Genomic DNA, 22,370 nt, shown 5'->3' with positions numbered 1-22,370 from the left:
ACCTGGTAAAGCTTAACTGCTAAGCTTACGACTCGAACCAAATTACTGTAGCGGTATCGTCATTCATTCGACCTAAATTGTGTCTCATATTACATTGGACCAACTTTGTTTCGATTTGAAGGTGTGTCCTAAAACTTTTCTCTCCCCTTGAATTTTGAGTCTCAAATTTCAGGTGCGGCTTAGATTCGGGAAATTTTTTTTCCTTTATTTCGAGTCTCATTTTTCAGGTGTGGCTTAGATTCGAGTGTGGCTTAAATTCGAGTAAATACGGTAGTTATATACATGGAAGGGCCAACTTCCTTTCCTTTCCAGTGCAGTTTATTCAGCCAATGCCTGATCGAGACTGGTACAGAACTTCTCAAATTTCCCGGAAGACCAATCATATCCATATATAGGCTATTAGTACAATGGGGTTGCCAATCCTAAAGGAATATTTAAGTTACCGCTCCATGTATCCTTTTGTGTCTAATGTGATCACATTGTCAAATGTGACATCATTTTTCGGAGTGTTTGCTCATCATGTATCTGAGGCAGGACATGGGAGCCAGCTTGGTATTTACACAGGTATATGTGGAAAACTGCGAATGGTGAATATTTGAACATTGCTTGCCACAGCAGGTGTACAGAAAAATCACCTGAACATGCTATCAAATGTACATATTATTTACTACAAAAAGAAGCATTAACACTCACCTTAAGGAACACAAGAGCAGTTGTCATCTGGGCAACATGGATATATTGGGAATAACAGATAATACACTGGGACCAGGGCACTACCAAATTCATTTCTCTGATACTATGGTTTTATCAAGATCTACTCATCACTATGGTGGGATGTACAAAGAGGCCATAGAAATTCAAAAGCACCAAAACAACTTACATAGAAAAGAAGAAGGATTGAAACAGACAAGTTGTGGACTGTAATGCTTGGTAAAACTAACAGTGTCAACTCTTCCTCACTACAAGTTCCATAACACACATTGGCGTAACTCTGAGATGTTTGGCAGTTGTCTGATGACTCCAAGAAATGACCGTTGCATGGGTACTTAGAAACAGATCGGCTTGCTGAGCTTGTAAGTGGTTTTTAGGTTGTTATAGCCTCTGATGATGTCTCCAGCATTGGAAGATAAAATGTTAGGTAAAGAAATATCCCTTGGACCATAATCTAAAGCTCATAAAACAAAAATCACCAAATATTATAATAAATTCGTCCTACACTGAAGCAAAGAGGATATTGGACAAGAGGAAATATTTGAGAATGCAGAGCTTGAAATGAAAATCCTACACTTTCCAAAGAACAATACTTTCTCAAAGAATTCACCCATAATTAATATTCAGAATTGATGCTAAAAGTTCTTACAAAATCTTAGAAGAGCAGGTATAATGAAAAACAAACATAAATAAGTTTTATGACCCCACAATGCAAACCTTTCAGTAGTTGTGATGCTTCAGTAGCAAGAAGTTCAAGGGCAGCAGCCTTCTCATTCAACTGCCCTTGAAGGGCCTGAGCCCTGGTGAGTCGCTCCTCAGGGCCAACATCTGCTGCCTGCAATTGTTCCAGCTGTTTAGGTGCTGCTTCTTGTGTCCAAGATCGCAGCTCACCCAGCTGTGATTGGAATTGTGTCCACTGAGCTCGGAACTGTTCCAATACTACAACACGCTCTTGTACTGTCTCAAGAGTTACCTGGAGGCGCCTCTCAATTTCTGTGACCTGTACATGCGGATGTAATCAATTAGATAACTTTTCCTTCTGCAATGGCCTTGCTGAGATCATTTAGTTCATGCACATTAATCATATGGTGAACAATTCCATTCAAATTAAATTAATTTCAAAATCACTATTCCTAAAATCTAAGGAACTCATCATATTCTATTTAATCTAAGATGAACATTTATGGCAGTTGGATATTCAACATAATTCTTACCCACTGATTCACGAGTTAGCATTCACTCACCATAAATATGCAATCACTACTGTTATGATTATGTCCTCTATCCATTCTACTGTCTCATATATCTCTTTACAAATATGGACTATTCCTCCTATCTCCCACACTCTTCATCGCTTCTGCTGGCGAATCACAAATTGACAATTCTATACACTTTGACAATATGATTAATCAAACAATGGAAAGTCCAGGATGGAATTTAACAATATTAAGAAAAAGATACAGAATGAAATTTCCATTCTGCAGCGGAGTGTGCGCTAATATGAAACTTCCTGCCAGATTGAAACTGTAAGCCAGACCGAGACTCGGGACCTTTGCATTTTGCGGGCAAGTGCTCTACCCAGCTGAACTACCTAATCACGACTCACGATCTGCCCTCACAGCTTTAATTCCACCAGTACCTCATCTCCTACCTTCCAAACTTCACAGAAGCTCTCCTGCAGACCTTGCACAACTAGCACTCCTGGAAGAAAGGGTATTGCGGAGACATGGCTTAGGCACAGCCTGGGAGATATTTCCATAATGAAATTTCCACTCTATAGCGGAGTGTGAGCTGATGTGAAACTTCCTGGCAGATTAAAACTGTGTGCTGGACTGAGACTCAAACTTGAGACCTTTGCCTTTCCTGGGAAAGGACGAGGTACTGCTGGAATTAAAACTGTGAGGGTTGGTCGTGAGTCATACTTGGGTAGCTCAGATAGTAGAGCACTTGTCCTCATAAATTGAGTATAGACTGCATAACAAGATGTATACATTTCTGATTTCACACACTGATTTTCGTCCTCAAACTAAACAGTTATGTCATCATTCAAAGCTATTTATAACTCTGATTTCCTACATTTATCCTGAGTACTTCATTATTTTATCTCATTGGAACTTGAGTTGCGTGCAAACTCATGCTTAACTCTGTTTTGGATACCTCTGGTCATCGCGACTGTGCGTGTGTACTCAAGGAGAGTGTGCCAACTATTGATTGAGGCTAGATGCTTCCTCTAATTATTCCTTACAAATGACTGAACTTATTGATATATGATTATGAACTTTATTCATTTTGTTGTGTCGAAACATTTCTGCTGGTGTGTACCTGGTGTCGTTTGGATTCATGGGTTGATCCTCACATCATAAGCATAGGCCCTCATATTTCTTCATTATTTTCTCCTTTCAAGAGTCAACATATCCTTACATACTCTGGTTTCAGTGGCTGATTGATTTTGTGCTACACTCCTACTTGTGACTAAGTATATTCTCCTGGACTGTACCTGCTGTTGTCAGTTTTTTGAGTTGGCTCACTCATCGTATATTTAGGCTCTGAATTTTTTTCTTCTCTTTTGATGATTTTGAAGGAGTGACTTTATAAATGTACACTTGCAATTTGTAATTCTAGTAATTTACATAGTCTCTGCACTTATTTCTATAGTTTAGTGTTGTAATATTGTAGTTTTGACTTTGTATCATTTGTCTTGAGACAGAATGTTCCACGGATCTGAAAATGTGAATGCCATATCCTCATACATGTATAGATTATGACTTAAGTAGTAGATATTTTTCTTACGTTTCCTGTAATATGTTATGTATCACATACTTCTATACACGTGTATTCTATCTTTTGGCATCGTTTTTTACACCAATTGGCAAACCTTATAGTACTATAGGACACAAAATATTGTAAACATATTGCTTCCAAATTATGTGAGGGGGATATTGTAAAGGGACATCCTCCTCTAGAACTATTTTTCCTCAATAGTAGTAGTCGATACCAGTAACATTTTCTAATTTTGGACATGTCAGTATTATCTCAGCTGTTTTTCTGAAAAATTACACATAATTTTATACACAATATGTTATGTTTCAAGCTAAAATTTATGAATAGGAATTATTATTTTGGATGTTATAATCCATAAATACTAGTTCTGAATGTACAGTTATTTATTTTTTTTTTTTCAAACATTTGAAATTACAAATTGTTTGGCACACTTAAAATTTCTATTATTAATTATGCAATCTAGTATTGTTTATTATGTTTATTTCTGGATTCGTTTATGAAATAATAATCAAAATTAGTAGAAATTCATTTGTCAAGAAATATTGTAAACCCTTTGGAATATTGGTATTACCGCAGTGAAGTAGTAGTAAACATGCCTCTGATGTGATCGGACGTATTTTTGTATTTTGGGCGAACAATGTAATTTTGGCTTTGTTAACGAGAAAATTCAAAAGACTGCATGATATATTAAAATGGCGACAAAATAAATTAACATAAAAACAAAAATTCTGCAACAACACTGCGGTCTACCCTTTCCATAATATTGTCGTTATTCCATCCTGGATTTTCCATTGTTTGATTCTACACACTTTCCTATTTTTCATCACATTTAGCACTTTTTGCACCTCTTCATACCAAGTATCAGGTCCTTTTTCATCATCTAGCACATTCACTTCTTCTTGACTATTTGGACTGCTTAATCGTTGATTCATCTCATACAAAACTGTATACCTTCTCACTGTCTATATTACACGTACTGTGGTTCTATGGTTATCATGCCATCCTTTCTTTTGCTTTCCATATTAATCTTCCTTTTCCTACTTTCAAAAACTACCTCACTAGCTAATCTGTACCTCATTTCTTACTTTTTCTCTTTCTTCATTTTCTCTATCTCCTTTTCATCTATTTCTCTCTTGCATGTTCTGTTTCTCTTCTTAATTTATTATTCAATTTCCTATACATCATTTTTGCTTCTCTAATCTCCATATTTTTCAGTTTTCTCTGTTCTTCCATCTTTTACAACATGTTTCCATTGCCCATTCTTACCTGGTGTTTTTTAGATTCCCTGTTTCCTACAACTTCCTAGTCTCTACAATTAAACAACAACCACATACAGTTAAACTAAATTACAAACAAACAAAACCCAGTTGAAAAATTGATTATAAATGTATGAGAAGAAGTAATGAGCTTTATTTACTTTGAAACTGGAAGAATACGTAAAGACAGTTAACAGAGCCACAAAAGAAGAAACAAAATTTCAAGTTATCATTAATTTATCAGGAATCCTCTGGTGCCAATAGTGTATGGCTTCCATAACCATATACCTGAAACTTCTATCTTAAATCTAAATTCTACATAACTTTCCCATTTCTGTCCTACCTTTCACTTTCCTCCCGTTATGACCTTGTTCCCTACCAAAAGTCTAAATGCAAAAACTGAAAATATTAATTTTTCACATTACTGTTAGGTATTCTCATTTCGCCAGTTGGTGCAGTTCCTTCATCTATCCATAAGAAGGCTATAGGCACAGGGTGAGCAAAAAGGTCCTTTACAACTTCGCATGATATAGATATTTATTGAGATAACTTACAGAATTAGTAGATGTGTCATTTTGTAGCAAACAATCTCAAGTTTCACATAAAAGTGTCAAATGTCATTTTGGTTCAATGTGACTACCATTTGTGATGTGGCAAACATCCCGCTGGTAATCAAAAGTTTCCCACACTCACTGCAGCAAATCGGGTGTAGCTTGTGCAATGGAAGTGTAGATTCGATTTTTTAGATTGGCTAAATTGTTTGGTAGTGGAGCAATATACACACAGTCTTTAATGAAACCCCAGAGAAAGAAATCCAGTGGTGTCAAATCTCGGGAGTAAGGTGACTATACGATTGGCCCTTCATGGCCAATCCACCGAACTGGAAAGTGATCATCGAAGAAACCTCGAATTTCCATGAGGAAATGACGTGATGGACTGTCTTACTGGTAGCATATTCAGTGTGAAATTTATGCTGAATAGTTGTTGCAGAGTTTGTTTCATGAGACCAAAATACACACCGGGCACACTCCGCACCAGTGAAAGTAGCCATTTTAAATGTGCTCTACGGTGGCACTTCTGATGGTAGTAATCATGCACTAAATGAATAAAACTTGAGGTTGTTTGCTACAAAATGATTCATCAACTGATTCTGTAAGTTATCTCGATAAATTTTTGTATCATTCCAAAGCTGTAAAGTCCTTTTTGACTCGCCCTGCATTTCTAACAAGTGAAGTTTGTCGCAGCAATTTTGAATACAAAACAGTCATGATGAAAGAACTTCAGTAAAGCATACAGGTGGATTACTTGTATATACTCAAGCCTTAAGCTGTTTAACTGACACTGCTGTCTGAAACTATTCATTCTTCAGCCTCAATGTACTTGCCTCTTTTTGTAACAGTGGCCGCCTCTCCGGTGCCGTGAGGGTTTCAAGTGAGGAACAAAGATCACGTAGCCTGCGTAACATTTCTTCAGTGGCTTTACGTAATGCAACACTTAGTTCTTGTTTGGCTTGTAGCTCTGACACCAACTGCTTGCTGTCTATGCCACTGGTTCCCACCTTTTTCAATTCTGCTTCAGCTTTCTCGAGAAGGTTTACAATCTCATCTTTCTGCTCCTTGTATCCACTCCACACAGCCTGTGTTCCTGCAGACAAAATTCAGTCATGAATTATTTTAAATGTTAATAAGCGCATGCACAATGGATTAATGAGATTTCCCAGTTTCTCTTCTTTTTTTGTCTTGTCTTATTATATGATCCAAAATAAAAAAGAGGGGGGTATGGTCTGTTCTTAATAGTGCAACATCATCTGTGGTAGACTGCTTACAATTACACCTGTCATAACTTCACACAAACAAGCACTATGAGCAAATATCAAATACTATATTGTTACTCTCATGGTTCTTCATTACTTTGAAATGTATCAAAGCAAAAGTGTGACCACCATCTAGTCGTAGCCAGTGGCTGGAGATGTATATAATGCGAATTTCTTGAGTGGGAGACAAGGATCCAAAATATACATACTATAATAAGAAAAATTACAAAATCTCAGATGTATGTCACTTGCAGAATAAATTTAAGGCTTAACTACCTACTACAGTTGCTGCTCTCAAATCACTGTCTCAGACCTCAGCATTCAGTGCTCTCTACAGTGGTCACTTTTCTACAATGGTCACTTTTCCATATTTCCCCATGCTAAACTAATAAATGCCTAATGAGACTGAATAATGGGATGCCATCCCATCAACCATACTCCAATGGATTCAGATCTACACTATTATGGAACAGTTTATCTGAGTGCTATCTTTGAATAACTGCATGTCAGGCACTGGCACTGCTGGATGTGACAGATTGCCTTTACAGCTTCCTTATAACCCCAACAAATCACAGCAGTCCTCTTTAAATGCAGCTTCTCTCTCTCTCTTTTTTTAAAGGAGGGGGGGGGGGGGGGGGGGGGGACGTAGATACACACTTCTAAAGCAAGCTTATTCTTTACTTGACTAAAAGCCAACACCTTTTCCCCTTATGCTGTTGGTGATTATTTTTGTGAATATTTTCTTCATCATGGAGGGGGAGCTGATTAGTCTACAGTTTTTTGTGTCTCATCTGTAGAATAATTGCACCATTGTTCTAGTTTTGGAGAACTGTCTTACTCTGCACATATTCTGTAAATATTTTTGTGAGCGCCTTCAATTTGCACCATTTCTAAGCAAACACTATCATCTCCTGTCACTTTTCCTTTTTTCATACTACAAATGGCTTCATTTGCCATTACTTCCAAAATGTTGTTATTTTCATAATTCATATTTGTCTTTCAGTTTCATGTCAAACTATATACGCCTTTTTGAAAATTCATCTAATTCTTGTACCATTTCTCCTCTCTTGTTAACTACTGTGCCATCTTAACTTATGATATGTGATGAAAAAAACAAATTCCTTTGTTGTTTTCTTCATTTCTTAATGTTTACAATTGTTTCTCTAAACCAATTTAAATCAATCTTCTCACATTCTGTCAAAGACATGTCCAACAGTTTTTGTTTTGTTTAATTCACCATACTCAACTATGCCCTTATTATTGTTTCTTGAAACTCATGACTCCAGTTTAACAGTTGTCTTGTTTTACTTGAGAATTTTTTCCTTTGCTTTCATTGTATCTGTAACATATTTTGCTACTTTCAGAAGTACCTTTGCTAAATAACAGTTCTTTTCATCATCATCCAAAATTCTAAACTTATTGCTTAATCTTAAGCTGGTATACCTCTCTGCAATTAAGGAAGGCCAAGCATTATTTAATAACTGGTTGTAAGTTCTTTAATTGCCATGTTTGAAGTGGCATTAATGCCAATGATAGTAAACAGTTTAAGAAAAATTTAAAGTCTGTTCACAATACACACCTTTCAGTTTTTTCAGTTTTTCAACTGTTTGTGCATAGGCTTCATTCCAGCTGGACTCTAAGCCAATTACTTCTGGCTTTATAAAATGAGGAGCATTCACATCACGTGCCAGATCCTTGCCTCGCTGCAGCATGCTCATGATGTTAGGACGCTGTTGATCCAACTGTGTTACAGCAGATTCTTGTTGTCGAACCAATGCAACTACAGAATCCAGTGTTTCTGGATGTGGACCTGTTTGTGAAGTTTCTTTCACTTTCTGTAGTAAACTACATACCTGAATCACAAAAAGAAAATGTATTTTATAATACTCATTTTTGCGTTAAATAACTGATATGCAAAATATATATCAGTACACAATATAAAAGGATCAATATTTATTTCATAATAAACACAGACGACCATGTGAAAAAATTGTTTGATCTTAGTCTTGAGAATAGTTAGGATAACAATCATTGTCCCTCAATAATAATAACACATAAATAATAGAACCTTGATTTTGCAGTTTATCTTCCTGTCTTTACTCATGACAACAGACACAAAACAGACTGAACTCTTAAAATACACTGCAGAGAAAGTAAGTTTGCAGGTTTCATTTGGAAAGACAGAATATGAAGTGTGATCAAGAAGTAACAGGAATAGCCGGCCGAAGTGGCCATGCGGTTAAAGGCGCTGCAGTCTGGAACCGCAAGACCGCTACGGTCGCAGGTTCGAATCCTGCCTCGGGCATGGATGTTTGTGATGTCCTTAGGTTAGTTAGGTTTAACTAGTTCTAAGTTCTAGGGAACTAATGACCTCAGCAGTTGAGTCCCATAGTGCTCAGAGCCATTTGAACCAAGTAACAGGAATTTTTGTTTTTCTTTATTTATTCATCAACATCAACTTTGTCCCTTCAAAACAACATCCTTTCAGCTTTGGGAATAGATGGTCACAGTGGGCTATGTCCCATGAATACAGTGGCTGAGGTTACGTAATGTTCCCCCCCCCCCCCCCCCCCCTTGTGAAAAAGTCACAAACAAGCATTGAGATGTGAGTGGGAGGATTATTGTGACGGAATTTCCATGAGTGGTTTTGTCACAGTTCTTGTTCTTTTCTTCGGATTGCTTCATGCAGGTAGCATTCCTTATTGAGCATATTGCCATAAGGGAGCAACTCACAGTCCACCATTGGGATGACTGGTTTCAACATCAAACAAATATATCCATGTTCCATCACCTTTAATAACCTTCTTTAGAAGTCCTGGATCATTGTCACTTTCAATCAGAAATTCCTGAGCAATGTCTACTTGGTGTCATTTTTGGTCAAAATTCAGCATTTTCAGAACAAACTATGCTGCTACATGTTTCATGCCTGAAAGTCCAAAAAAATTGCTTTGCATGACCCAAAGGATATGCCGACATCATCAGCAATCTCTATGACAGTGATTTAGTGATGTTCCAGAACCATCTTTTTTACTCCTTCCACATTGTCATCAGTAATTGACATGCTAGGGCATCCAGGGTGGTCATAGTCTTAAATGTCTTCTCAATCCTCTTTGAAATGTTTTGCAAACTCATGTCTTAGTCGTAGCAGATTTGTCAAAAGCCACAGTCAACATTTCAAATGCAGTGCTGCACTTTATTCTATTTTTCAAGCAAAATTTAATGAAAATTGTTTGGCAATCTTTTTCAAAGGTAAAATTTGTTGAGATCTAAAAAACATGTATAACATTCTCAGCTGTCAACAATATAAAACAGCTGAAAATGCAAATGTACATCAGAACCATGAGTACCAGTGAGATTAAAAAATGACAATTAGATGTATAAAGTCCGTGCAATTAAAAAATTCCATTTACTTTTTGATCACACCTCATATATTACTTGCAAGCACCAAAGTACATAAAAAAAAGCAGTATAATCAAGTGAGTCCCAACAGGTTAAGTGTCTCAGTGAAATAAATTCAAGAAAATGTAATTGAAAAGACAAGCTAAAAACTGGAAATGGCATACTGTCTCACTCAAAATATGTACAATCAGAGGTGCATCTCTAAAGGGACAAAACTGAAATATTACAGTCTATCAATAAACTAGAATATCATTATGCTTCAGAAACTCTTACTTTGAACAGGAAAGCAGATCTGAAACACTGATGTACAGAAGACTATATCATGGCTAAGAAGCTGTCAAAAGACCAAATAGTACACAAACATTCCCAGTGGCATTAGAATCTTCACATAAAATTTTTACAACCATACCAAGAGAAAAAAACCACATGAACATACGAGACAAACAGTTGAATCTAAAGAGGTGTATAGCACACACACAGAAATAAAAAAAAATGATGAAGACTGGCAAAGATCACACAAGACAATACTGAGAAGAAGGAACTTTTTGAACTAAAGACGAACCATGGCAAGATCATCACAGGAAAAACTGAAGAGGAAGAAGAAGACCAGAACATTTTGGTCTAAGAAAACAATCTCACAACAAAAGAATGAAGGAAATGTGGCACAGAGGACTGTCAACCAACTCTTATGAAAACTCTACAATCGTAAATGGGCTCATTCACACAAAATAATAATTATAAAATCCCCTATCAACAGAAAAAAGTAAATAGCTACGCCAAATTTCCATCTCACACTATATAATTACTTAAAAGTATTAAAATATGTGGTGTCACAGAAATATCCTTGTCAGATGAGTACATAAAACTGTAAAGGTAACACAGCACTACCTCTAATAGACTTACCTCACGAACTTCTTTCCTGTAAGTGTAACACTTGTAGTATACATCAGTCTTAATCATTGTCAGTTCAATGTTAGGTATTAGAGTCTTGTATCGTGATATAAGCTGCTCCAATTGACGTTGCTCTGCTAAACCTTCTTCATCTGAACAATGTGCAACCAATGCATCAAGTGTCTGCACCAGCCATTTCATATCTTCACGCCTAGCATCCACTTCACGACATATGCCCTAGTACAAAAAAAAGGTATTGTTCTTAGATCACAACGATTCGCAGTATTTTTTCCAGTAATCATATTTTATGCTACTGAAATGTTTCATCCCGCAAAAGCAGAATAATACTAATGATATCCTGTGCCACTCTATTTTGCTGATTTCTTTTTTTCCCTCCAGGATGCAACTGGCGCCAAAAGCACAATGAAACTGAAGTTTTTAATATTATTTGCTAACACATCTGCTTTGAATAACAATTACCTATCATTACTTAATAGTTCACTAATAGGAGAAAAAATATAAATATGTATCAGAGGATAATCACAGAAAATGACAAATCATTTTTTACCCCGGTCTACACTCACTATAAAAAGAAAGCTGTAGATTATTTATGTTGTACTGTGTTGAGACTTCTAAACATCTTCTGTGGAGAGTCAACTGGGCTTGATTATGACCCTGTGTCATATAAATATACTGAAGAGAGGAAAGTGATAATATTCACATTAAGGTCTATGTTGCCAACAATGAAAGGAACCAAAGTTCACGATCAAGTACGACCAGATAATGGTACACAGTTTCTTTCTGCTGGGAGGTACTTGCTTTTTACCCCACTCTGAAACGTTTACTGACAAAAATATTTTCATTACAGGTGACTTCAAAAATCTAATAGACAGTTAATTACATATGAGAACCAATTCTTTATCAATTTAATTCACAGACTGTTGCTTCTGCAGCATTATCAAGCTTTAGAGCAATATAATTAAAACTTTTAAATGCCAGTACTAAAGAATTTCAACACACAATACTCTGGATTTTAGAACATACTTGGAGACAATATCACACTTTTCCATACAAGTATCGCGCTATGCTCTTATTTGTCAATTTAACATTAATGGAAAGCAATTTTGGGTACTAATACAGTATTTTATAGGTGGCTCAGAACACCAAAGAACAACAATAAGGTATGTAGTAATGGAGAAGAATGGCTACTTATGACATGCTAAGGGACAATAACAAGCATACAAACAGAAACACAAATGGAAAAGGTATTTAACATCTTTTGTTCACGAACAGTTGTTTCTTTATTTGAATGAAAGAGAAATAAAGAAAAAAACAGAAGGTGAATAAACAGGATCAGAAGAAAGAATATAGAAATAGAATTTCAAAACATTATGTATACATATATGCATATGTATATATATATATATAAAGTTCCATTCGCATGGCACAGCTGTACACAACAGTCAGGCAGCATCACCAAAAGAAAGCAGTAGCAGTCTTGCTCTCACTCACAAGTGATTGTCTATGCTTCTTACTCATTTTCTTCTTTATATCCCACCTACAATTTTTATTATAATTTTAATCTAATGGTGATCTAAATCTTATTGTTGAATGATTCACTGCTTAATACACCACATTCCAATTTGGCAGTAAGCCTTCCTGGCCATTCTTATTTAAACTTTCTGTAATTTCATGAACTATCTCCGACGAAAGCTGGATTGATTACAGCAGGATGGCAACACCGATTCCTCCCACTATCCCTGTCACAATAAGTCAGTGCTCAATCAACACCACACCAATACTGACAAAACATTAAATTCTTTATGCCTCTGTTCCTCTTCTGAATCTTAGCTACAAAAGCCTACAGCTTTTTCAAATCACTTCCCATGACTTGTGCCTGCATTGATTCATACTTCCAAATGACTACAACACTTTTACATTTTTCCTGTACTTTCCTGAACATCCCTAAATGCCTCTCTGACTTAACAAATGGAACTGACAGCTCTAAAACTTATGTGAATACTATTTTTTGCCTATCTAGTGTATCTGTGGGTATTGCTAGGTTCCTTCCTGTTTTGACAACTTTAAACACTGGACTATTCTTCAGTCCCAATAAATATTTAGTTTATTAACACCGCTACAACTAATCATGAATTATGGAACAACAAAAAGTTCAGGATGGAATAACGATAATATGGAAAGGATAGAATGCTACTCAACATAGATAGGAGGCACTGAGTCGCAAACAGGCACAATGAAAAAGATTGCTAAAATATTAAAAATTTCGGACAAAGTCCTCCTCCTGTAGTAGAAAACACACACACACATTGCCACTGTCTCGGTGTGCTAGAGCCTAACTGCGACTGCGTCCATTGGCATGAGGTGAGGAACAAGAGGGATACCAGGTACAAGTGGGGGAATATGTTAGTGCTGCCTGGGGGAGTGTGCAGGGACTTTGTGGGGACGGGGTAAGGCTGTTAGATGCAGCACTGGGAAGTTGTTGCACCTGACAGCCTTATCCTGTCCCCACAAAGTCCCTGCATACTCTGCCAGTCAGCACTAACAACTTCCCCCAACTGTATCCTTCATGCTCCCCACCCAACTTAATGCCTTTTTTCCCCCCACCTCTCATCCCTGATTTCTCAACAAGTGCAGTAGACCATTTTAATGAAAATTTATTATACTTTAATTTTTGACTATACTTGGTTGTAACAGCCAAGTAACTACCTACTGTGTGAATGATGGATGTATGGAAAGCAGATGTAAGTCTTAAGTCTGTAAATAGTGGAAGTTTAATTTTAAATCTTGTACATAATTTGACTGTTCTTAATTGAGGATCATTGAAATGAATAATTTACTTTAATGTTTGGCAATAACTGGTTGCAATAGCCAATTAACTAGCTACTGTGTGAATGATGGATTTAATGAAAGCAGATGTAAGTATTAAACCAGTAAATATTAGAAGTTTAATTTTAATTCATTTACATAATTTTACTGTTTATTGACTGAGGATCATTAAAATAAATGAAACTCAAGTTTTTCTAATTTCATCTTTGTAATGTGTTTATCTGACATGGTCCACACCCAGGAGGATCCCCTCTTTTGTGGATCTATGGAATGAATAATTAATCTAATCTAATCTAAATTGATGCTCTATCAGACACAGTTTCTGTCAGGCTCTAGGGACCTAAGAAGGTGGCCATGTGTGTGTGATTTGTGCTTGTGTGAATGTGAGTGTGTTTTCTATTGTAGTAGTAGGAATTTGTCCTAAAGCATTAATATTTTAGCAGTATATTTCATTGTGCCTGTCTGCAACTCAATGCCTTCTCTATATGGTGAGAAGCAACCTACCCTTTCCATATTACAACTATGAATGATGGAAAGAAATAAATAACTGATTTTTTATTGAACTGATGTCAGATTACTACAGCCTAAAAATAAATTTGGTACTGTATGCAAAAAAAGTGGAAACAGGAGTGCCGCAAGGCAATATTCTAGGTCCCTCGTTGTTTCTTGTCTAAGTAAATGACATTCACACTTCAGATGGAGCATCAAAGGCAATATTATTCGCAGATGACACTAGTGTGCTAATAGGTACACCAAAGCAAATGCTGCAAACAACTACTGATCAAATAATAAAAATGTACACACTTGGTTCAATGCAAACTGGTTGATATTAAATGCAAATAAAACAAATTATATGCAGTTTGGGAAAATATCTCAAAATGTAAAACTTGATCTGTTGTTGGGTGACAAGGCCATAGACAGAGTGGCATCAACAACATTGCTGGGAATTCATGTAGATGAAAATCTTAATTTTAATGACCATCTAAAGAAACTTGTGCAGAAACTCAACTCAGCCTGTTTTGCTCTTAGAATTATTGCAAATGTTTGTAATTATTGCAAATGTTTGTACTGCAGAAGGTACCAGGATGGCATATTTTGGCTATTTTCAGTCTCTTGCAACATACAGAATAATATTTTGGGGTTCCTCCACTTGCCATCTAAAACAAATCAGACACACACACAAAAGTGTTTTATGTTAGGGCCCACCTTGCAGATTTTCAGACAAATGCCAACTTGCATAACTACAATACCCGAAACAGCACAGCAATCCATATTCAGCGAACAAAAAGAAAACAAACACACAAAGGCATGTGTGCCATATTGGTACAAAACTCTACAACAGACTGTCAGCCAACATCAGGAAATTAGAAGATGAAAACAGATTTAAATTAGCATTTAAAGAATTTCTACCTGAACAATGTTTTTACTCAGTAAATGACTATTTAGGCCACTACATGATTCTGATAATGTTTATAGTAAGGCAAAACTAAAAGCACTATCTTTCATCCCCTAAAGTTTCTGTTAATTTTATATATCTGATGGACAGCTGTTGAGTGTGGTAAAATCTTTACTGAATTATTGTAGTGAATATAAGGGCTTCCTGTTTTGGGAAGACAAAAGTAAAACCTCAGGGCAAACAGACTATGCAGGTACAATACTGTTAATATACATGTATAAAAAGTTGAATTACTGTGTCTTGTATGACCAAGTATTATTCTTTTACATTTTTTGGTATTATTCTTTGTACTACTTAATGTAAAATTTTGTATGTTCCTTTTGCTTAAATTGTTTCCCATAAATTTACATTTACTTTTGGGCAACATCCATACAGTATTTATTGTCTACAGGTGAATAAATAAATAAATAAAATAAATCTACTAAATGAGACAATCATGGTTATATTATATCATTTTCACATGTAATTACACAAGAATGAAAAGAGGCTTTATAAGAAATTTTCTCCCTAACACAGGAAGAAGTCTATGCCTAAAAAAATTTCATCATATTATGAAAAGGATAGGTTGCTACTCACTGCAAAAATGACGCTCTAAGTTTTAACAGGCACGACAATAAGACTATTACATATAAGCTTTTAGCTAAGCCTACTTCAGAAACAAAAAAAACATACACATTCACACACTCAAGCACACCTCTAACACACAAACACACGTGTGTGTGTGTGTGTGTGTGTGTGTGTGTGTGTGTGTTGGCTTCATTGAAAGCTTATGTGCAACAGTTGTTTGTAATGTCTGTCCTTTTCGTAATATTATTGATATGCCAACCTGGAATGAGTAGTAGTACAAAAATAAAAACTGTTTGGAGAAAAAATTCTTTAGAATAAATTTTTATTGGTAGCTTTAGTTTCCTACAAACCTACTTAACTTTACCACTGTCATTCACTTCCAGTGACTTGTAATACTGTGCTGGCATCTTCAACTTATCTGCAAAGGAGTTCTACAGTGCGAAATTTAACCAGTTGACAACAGTGGTCTTGCCTTCTTCATAATCTTCAAACTGTTGTCCACCAAGCCACAGTCTCAATTGCAAGAAATAACAGTCACTGGGTGCTAAGTTGGGTCTATAGGGCCAATGCTCAAAAAGTCAGCGGCATGGGGACTTGTATTGTTGTGGAGGAGGGCTACTTCAGACAATAGTTTCTCAGGCCGTTGATTTGGATGGCATATCTGAGTTTTGTGGGCATCTTGCTATAGCTTTCAGCTGTAAATTTTGAATCAAATTTCATAAAATCTACCAAAATAATACCGTCCTCATATCAGGAAACAACAGCCATTGTTTTTTTATTCAAGCAAGAAGGTCAACTGATTTTTTTCAGTTTTGTCAAAGTTAATGGCACCACTATAATGACTATTGTTTTGATTCTAAGTCAGTATAGGATATGTAAGTACCATTGTCCTCAAAAAAATGAGGAAACAAATAATCTCTATGTAGTCAACATCAATACAAATACACTTGTCCGTTTGACATCCTTTGCTCTTTGTGTCTGTTGGTAGGAATTTTTGGTACCCACTTTGCACACAACTCACAATACCTGAGTTTTTTCCAGGACAATTGGGTAAATATTAGTGCAGCCAACATAATGAACTTTATCAGCCAGGGCACCAATCATTAATCATCAGATTACAGTGTATAGTTCTCTTATTCACGATTTTGTTGGTCTGAATGCTGGACCTGCACCTTGTACATTTGTACTCCTCTTTTAAAGTCTCCATGTCATTGTCTGATCTTTCCTGCACTTCTTTGTGTTGACCCATAAACTAGGAACAACAACTGATGAACCTGGGCACTTGCAGATCCTTTTGCACACAAAAATTGAGTTATAATAGTCACTTCGCAACTGGCAGGAGCAACAATTTTTTAAATCATTGCTGTTGGTTTCAGCCCAACAGTCAAGACACTACTGAATTAAAGCAATGACTTCTGTGGCTGTCTGCACAGTCAATAGATGGAACTGTATTAGTGCAACTACGTTCGGGGTTGCCAACAACCATATAAAAGCCTACGCCCCTTATTTTACGACAATACCCCATGAAATTTATAAGAACTTATTCTAGGATGTTTGGCTGGATGGCTCAGTGGATAAGTGGCAGACTAGTAATCTAAATTATACTTTCCTTTTTACCCCCTCCCCTCTGGTAACATTTGTTAATGCGAAAAATGTCACGCTGCAGTGTGGTTTGGAGATTAAACTGTAAGTTTGCCTGTAACTGGTGGGTAAGTCAGTTCAAAGTACAGAAAAGGTAAGGGAATACCACCTGCAATAGCCTCATCTACATCTACACAACTATTCTGCAATTCAGAACTAAGTGACTGGCAGAAACCCATGCCTCATAAAGCACCGCAGTGCTCAAACCAACCTTCAGCTTGAGGACAGCTTTACTTTTTTCTTCTTAGGAGAGCTACATGCAGTACAAGCTACAATTAATGTGTACCCAGATTCAAATCTTCTTCGTAACTAGCAATATTTCAACTGGTCAGCAGCTCATCATCTGGAGCTATTACAAACCAATTTCTTCTTTTTCTTATTGTTCTTTAATCACCAATTTTTTGAAGATTCCGTGGTTAGTGGTTCTATCCATTCATTTTATCTTTAAGAGGAGTCTCCAACTTCATACCTCAAATGGTCCACGCTTATGGTCAATGCAATGTACCCAAAAAGTGTGATGTTCCAGATGCAGTTTTCCGCACTTCACTATTTATGTTTTGGAAGCAAAGCATTTTCAAATAATTCAGTAATTCTTAATAGTATTATTTCAAATAATAACTAACAATACACATAAACTTAAAGTGTTCTCATGTTTCACTGTACTGTCTATTATTTGTATGAATAAATGTATAATTTTGTGAACTTCTTTGCATATGCACTGTTGACTGCCACACATTTTTATGTAAGTTTTTTATGACACTCTCTGACTGTTTTCCCCTAATCAGATAATTATAAAATTTCCTACAGACCCATGAAAATATAACTTAACTCTCTGAGAAATGTTATGAGATTACAAGTACGCTGCTTTCATATAAGTTATAAATACATACATTTATGTCTAAATTTCATGTATGTTTCAACTGGTCTGATTGCATTAAAAGCATCATCTTGTAATTAGAAATGTGTAGTTTGGTCTGCTTCACATGGCACTAGCCTTTTACATTGAGATACTCAGTATTAATGACTTCCATCACAATAAATGAAATCCATTATGAGAAAGAGAATAATGTGAATCTCTAGTACAGAATTTTATTAAAACAAATGTAATACTGAAAAACAGACTTTTTATTTCAAAATTATGACAAAACCAAAACAGCAAACTTCACTTCTCAGTAATTCCATTTGTAGTGAAACTATCAGTACAAACTGTGAGTTAATTATTATGCAAATTGCCATTTGTTTTGTCATCATAATATAGTAATAAATTAAACTATAACATAAAAACAGAAGCTAATCACTTTACACAAATATAAAACTGAATAATTTACCATTCAGTATGTGTAGTGTAATATAAGAATACAAAAACAAGAGAAATAAATACTTGGAAAGTCTGTTACAGCTCCCCATACGGAGTGTATCAGGAGCAGCATCCAACTGCATTTCAGTTTAAGAACACACTGTTTTAACTACACCACTGAATAAATTAAATAACTTTTCTCCATAAAGTACAGAAGATAGTATATACAAATGAACCAACAGTTTTGGATATCCTAAAAATGGGGTACAGTTTTACAAACATCACTCTTCTTCCTCCACATGATATTCAGCTACTTAAGACAGTTAATCAAACAATGGAAAATCCAGGATGGATTGAAACAATATTATGAAAAGGAAAGTTGCTACTCACCATATAGTGGAGATGCTGAGACGCAGATAGGCACAACAAAATGACTCTCACAATTAAAGCTTTCAGCCATTAAGGCCTTCGTCACCAATAGACGACACACACACACACACACACACACACACACACACACACACACACACAACACAACACAACACAACACAACACACACACACACACACACACACACACACACACACACACACAACACAACACACTGAGAATTCAGACGTGTGTGCGAGTTGCACTTGCATACATGCGAGCGCGTGTGTGCTGGTGTGTGTGTGTGTGTGTGTGTGTGTGTGTGTGTGTGTGTGTGTGTGTGTGTGTGTGTGTGTGTGTGTGTGTCTTGTTGACGAAGGCCTTAATGGCCAAAAGCTTTAATTGTGAGAGTCTTTTTGTTGGCTATATGGTGAGTAGCAACTTTCCTTTTCATAATATTAAGACAGTTAATCTACATTTATGATTATATGGCATTTGTGAGACTGCCCACACTTTGTCTTGTACCTCAAGAAAAAAATTAGGATTTCGATATCATACTTTTCTAATTTTGGGAGCTGTGGGAAAAAAGGAAGAGAAAGAAAGGAAAGTTGACAATGATTGATATAGCTCAGAAATAATTACTATTTGTCAACATGATGACAAAAATATGCAAACCATTTGTAGTGAACATTATGAAGAAAAAGCACTATAACAGTTGATATTCAAATTCCGAAACAATTATTAATCCTTATGAGCAGAAACTAAGTCAAAACTAAAATGTGACTCGTGACAAAATGAAATTTTAAACAAATAAAGAAAATGTGGAACCAAAGTACATGAAAAGTTTGAAGGTGCCCAGAACTACTTCACAGCAAGGCTTCTCGACACCATCCACACCATTTTACATTTTGTCTATTCTTTCTTCCCACTATTTTATTTTCTTCGCTAATTTATATCTTGTAACACTTCCTCTCTTTTTCTCTGCACACTTTATTCTTTCCATTGTGGTGTTTTACTGTGTGCTTGTTGCACTCCATGAACTAACTTAAGTGCTGTAGGAATGTTAATTTCACTCAGTGGTCCTTTTCTTCCCGTTAATATACTAATACCCAACATATTTAGCCTTATCCCAGTCAAACTGCTCTGTACAGGCCATGTCCACAAACTTGTCCCTCTACTCATTATAATACCCAATAGTTTATTTCTCTTCACAAACGTTTTAAACTGCCAGCACCTTATATAACAGGGCCTCTGTAGCATATTAACTGTGTGACAGTGGTAAATCATACAACCAGGCAATGCACCATGCAAAAAAGCTCCAGCTTCTCATTGGCTTCACAGCACTGCTGCTCTCTTTGTTGCCAATGGGTTATCTGTTGTCTCCCACTACTGCTCCAAATCCTCTGTTACAAACTGAATCTCATCCAGTTGCTGCCGAATCATGTAAGTGAACACGGTGACTCAACAAAGTGATCCATGTTGGTCCCTTCTACCTCATAACAAATCATCCGATTTGATGCTGGTTTTACTTTCAATAAAAGCGATAAACTGCTGCCCTTATTACAGAATTTTATACTTTTTACTGGTATCTCACTCAGATGCAGTTCCCTCTCAAGAGCAAACACAAATGAGAAACTGCTGCGATTATTTTTCTGCCTTCTTTTTCAGGATGAATCTTCTTTCATTTTCTCTGTGCTACTCATGACACGCTTTTCAAAAATTAACCTCATCAAATACTATTTGTTTATTAAAGACTCCACTCTAGTCCCTACTGAATAATGTATCATTCAATCCTTTAATAGAAATAGTTCCACTATCAATCAGTAAATAGGCAAATGTTGTACCGCAGTGGTACTAAAGAGTTGAAAACAACGTTAGAAACTCTACAACATCTTCCAATTTTTTTCAACTTACATAACGTCTAGCCTAAATTCTGCCTCGTGTCATGCAGAGGCCATACATAGAACAAGTGAGGAACAATGTTTCTGTAAGATTGTTAACAAAGTTAGCAGGTACTGCTGAGGCAACAAGGATACTGAAGGGAATAGTGAAGAGAAAAACCATGGCTAAAAATAAAACAAACAATGGGAATATTTCTCATGGAATAATAAGAACATATGTGTAGGTGTGAAAAGGCTGGCAGTAGATAAAAAGAACTAGAGAAGGACATGAAAACACTCTAAAGGGAGTTCGCTATTAACAACTACACTTATATTTATCATCCCCAATGAGCAGATTTTTAATCTCTTTTGCATAAATATTTGTTATGGCTCTCCAATCATAGCCATTCCAATGTCAGCTACAGAATCTGCTGCTGGACAAACTGACCAATACATCAGAAAGAAGCATTCTCCATGTATTACAAACAATAGCAACTTCATGGACTGTTTGAAATATGCACATCATCACCTCAATCTGACACTTCACTAATGTCAGTTCTACTTGGTCCCAACATTCTTCATGTAAGTGCAAATGGCCTATCCACTGATGAAAAATCGACTTCACATATATTTCATTTGTAGCTCACTATTTTCTTCCTCTACTTGATAAACATAAATAGTACCTTTGAATACAACATTTACAATCAAAACAACTCAAATGAGTATCTTCTGTTGTGAAACTAAACTTTAACGAACAAACATGTGAGTCATTTTCTAGAAATCTAGACAATAGGCCCAATATCAAAACCAAGTCAATGACCAGATTCAATGATAACATCTTAGTTCTTCACGTACAACTAAAATGTTAATCAGCATCCTCTAGAATAAGTAATCTTAAGTGTATTGTTTCTGTATGAGACAATGTACACAATAATTTGTGTTTCAACAAAAGAGCTTTGTTCTCTATGTAGACAATTCACATTTCCCAGAGTGCTACCATCAGCAGAAGAGTTTGCTTTACTACTTAAGTAATTCACATTTTCACATCTTGCTACCTAACCTTTTCGCTCCTATTTGAAAGTGCCTCTCCAACATAAAATTAATTTCTCACCACCTGATTGATCTCAAAGTAATTACTTCGATTTTCTCCCTGCAAACTGCATTTAATTCTGATTATTTGTGTCTGCTTCATTAATTTGTGTAAATGAAAATAATATAAATATACAAGTAATTCTAAAACTTTTGAAATTTGGTTATCTGCACTCAAATGGGACATTTCTTTACATTGAGCACAGACTGAAATCATTCAGTTCAACACTTTTTTCTCAATCTGTGTTATTAGTCACCTTCACAATTCAATGTCTATGAAAATATTAACAAAGCAACTATCTTTCAAGATCTGTTGTCCAACAGTCATGACATATCTATTCTAACTAGAAGAGGGATAAGCAGCAAATTTTAC

General features: G+C 36.0%; 1 protein-coding gene across 2 annotated transcripts in view; it reads right to left on the bottom strand.

Moving 5' to 3' along the window:
- The window catches only part of LOC126416038 (muscle-specific protein 300 kDa-like), a 643,030-nt gene that overhangs the window by 409,385 nt on the left and 211,275 nt on the right, over positions 1-22,370 (bottom strand). For both annotated transcript variants that reach the window (XM_050083501.1, XM_050083503.1), the window contains exons 23-26: positions 10,864-11,088; positions 8,141-8,414; positions 6,133-6,392; positions 1,429-1,711 (exon numbers count right to left, since the gene is read on the bottom strand). In XM_050083501.1, the coding sequence (XP_049939458.1) occupies positions 1,429-1,711; positions 6,133-6,392; positions 8,141-8,414; positions 10,864-11,088 (1,042 nt within the window). The remainder of the gene's footprint in view (positions 1-1,428; positions 1,712-6,132; positions 6,393-8,140; positions 8,415-10,863; positions 11,089-22,370) is intronic.

The sequence above is a fragment of the Schistocerca serialis genome, chromosome 8 (genome assembly GCF_023864345.2).
Source record: "Schistocerca serialis cubense isolate TAMUIC-IGC-003099 chromosome 8, iqSchSeri2.2, whole genome shotgun sequence".
Classification (NCBI taxonomy): domain Eukaryota; kingdom Metazoa; phylum Arthropoda; class Insecta; order Orthoptera; family Acrididae; genus Schistocerca; species Schistocerca serialis.
Note: the sequence above shows the minus strand (reverse complement) of the source record. Positions and strands in the feature narration are given on the sequence as shown.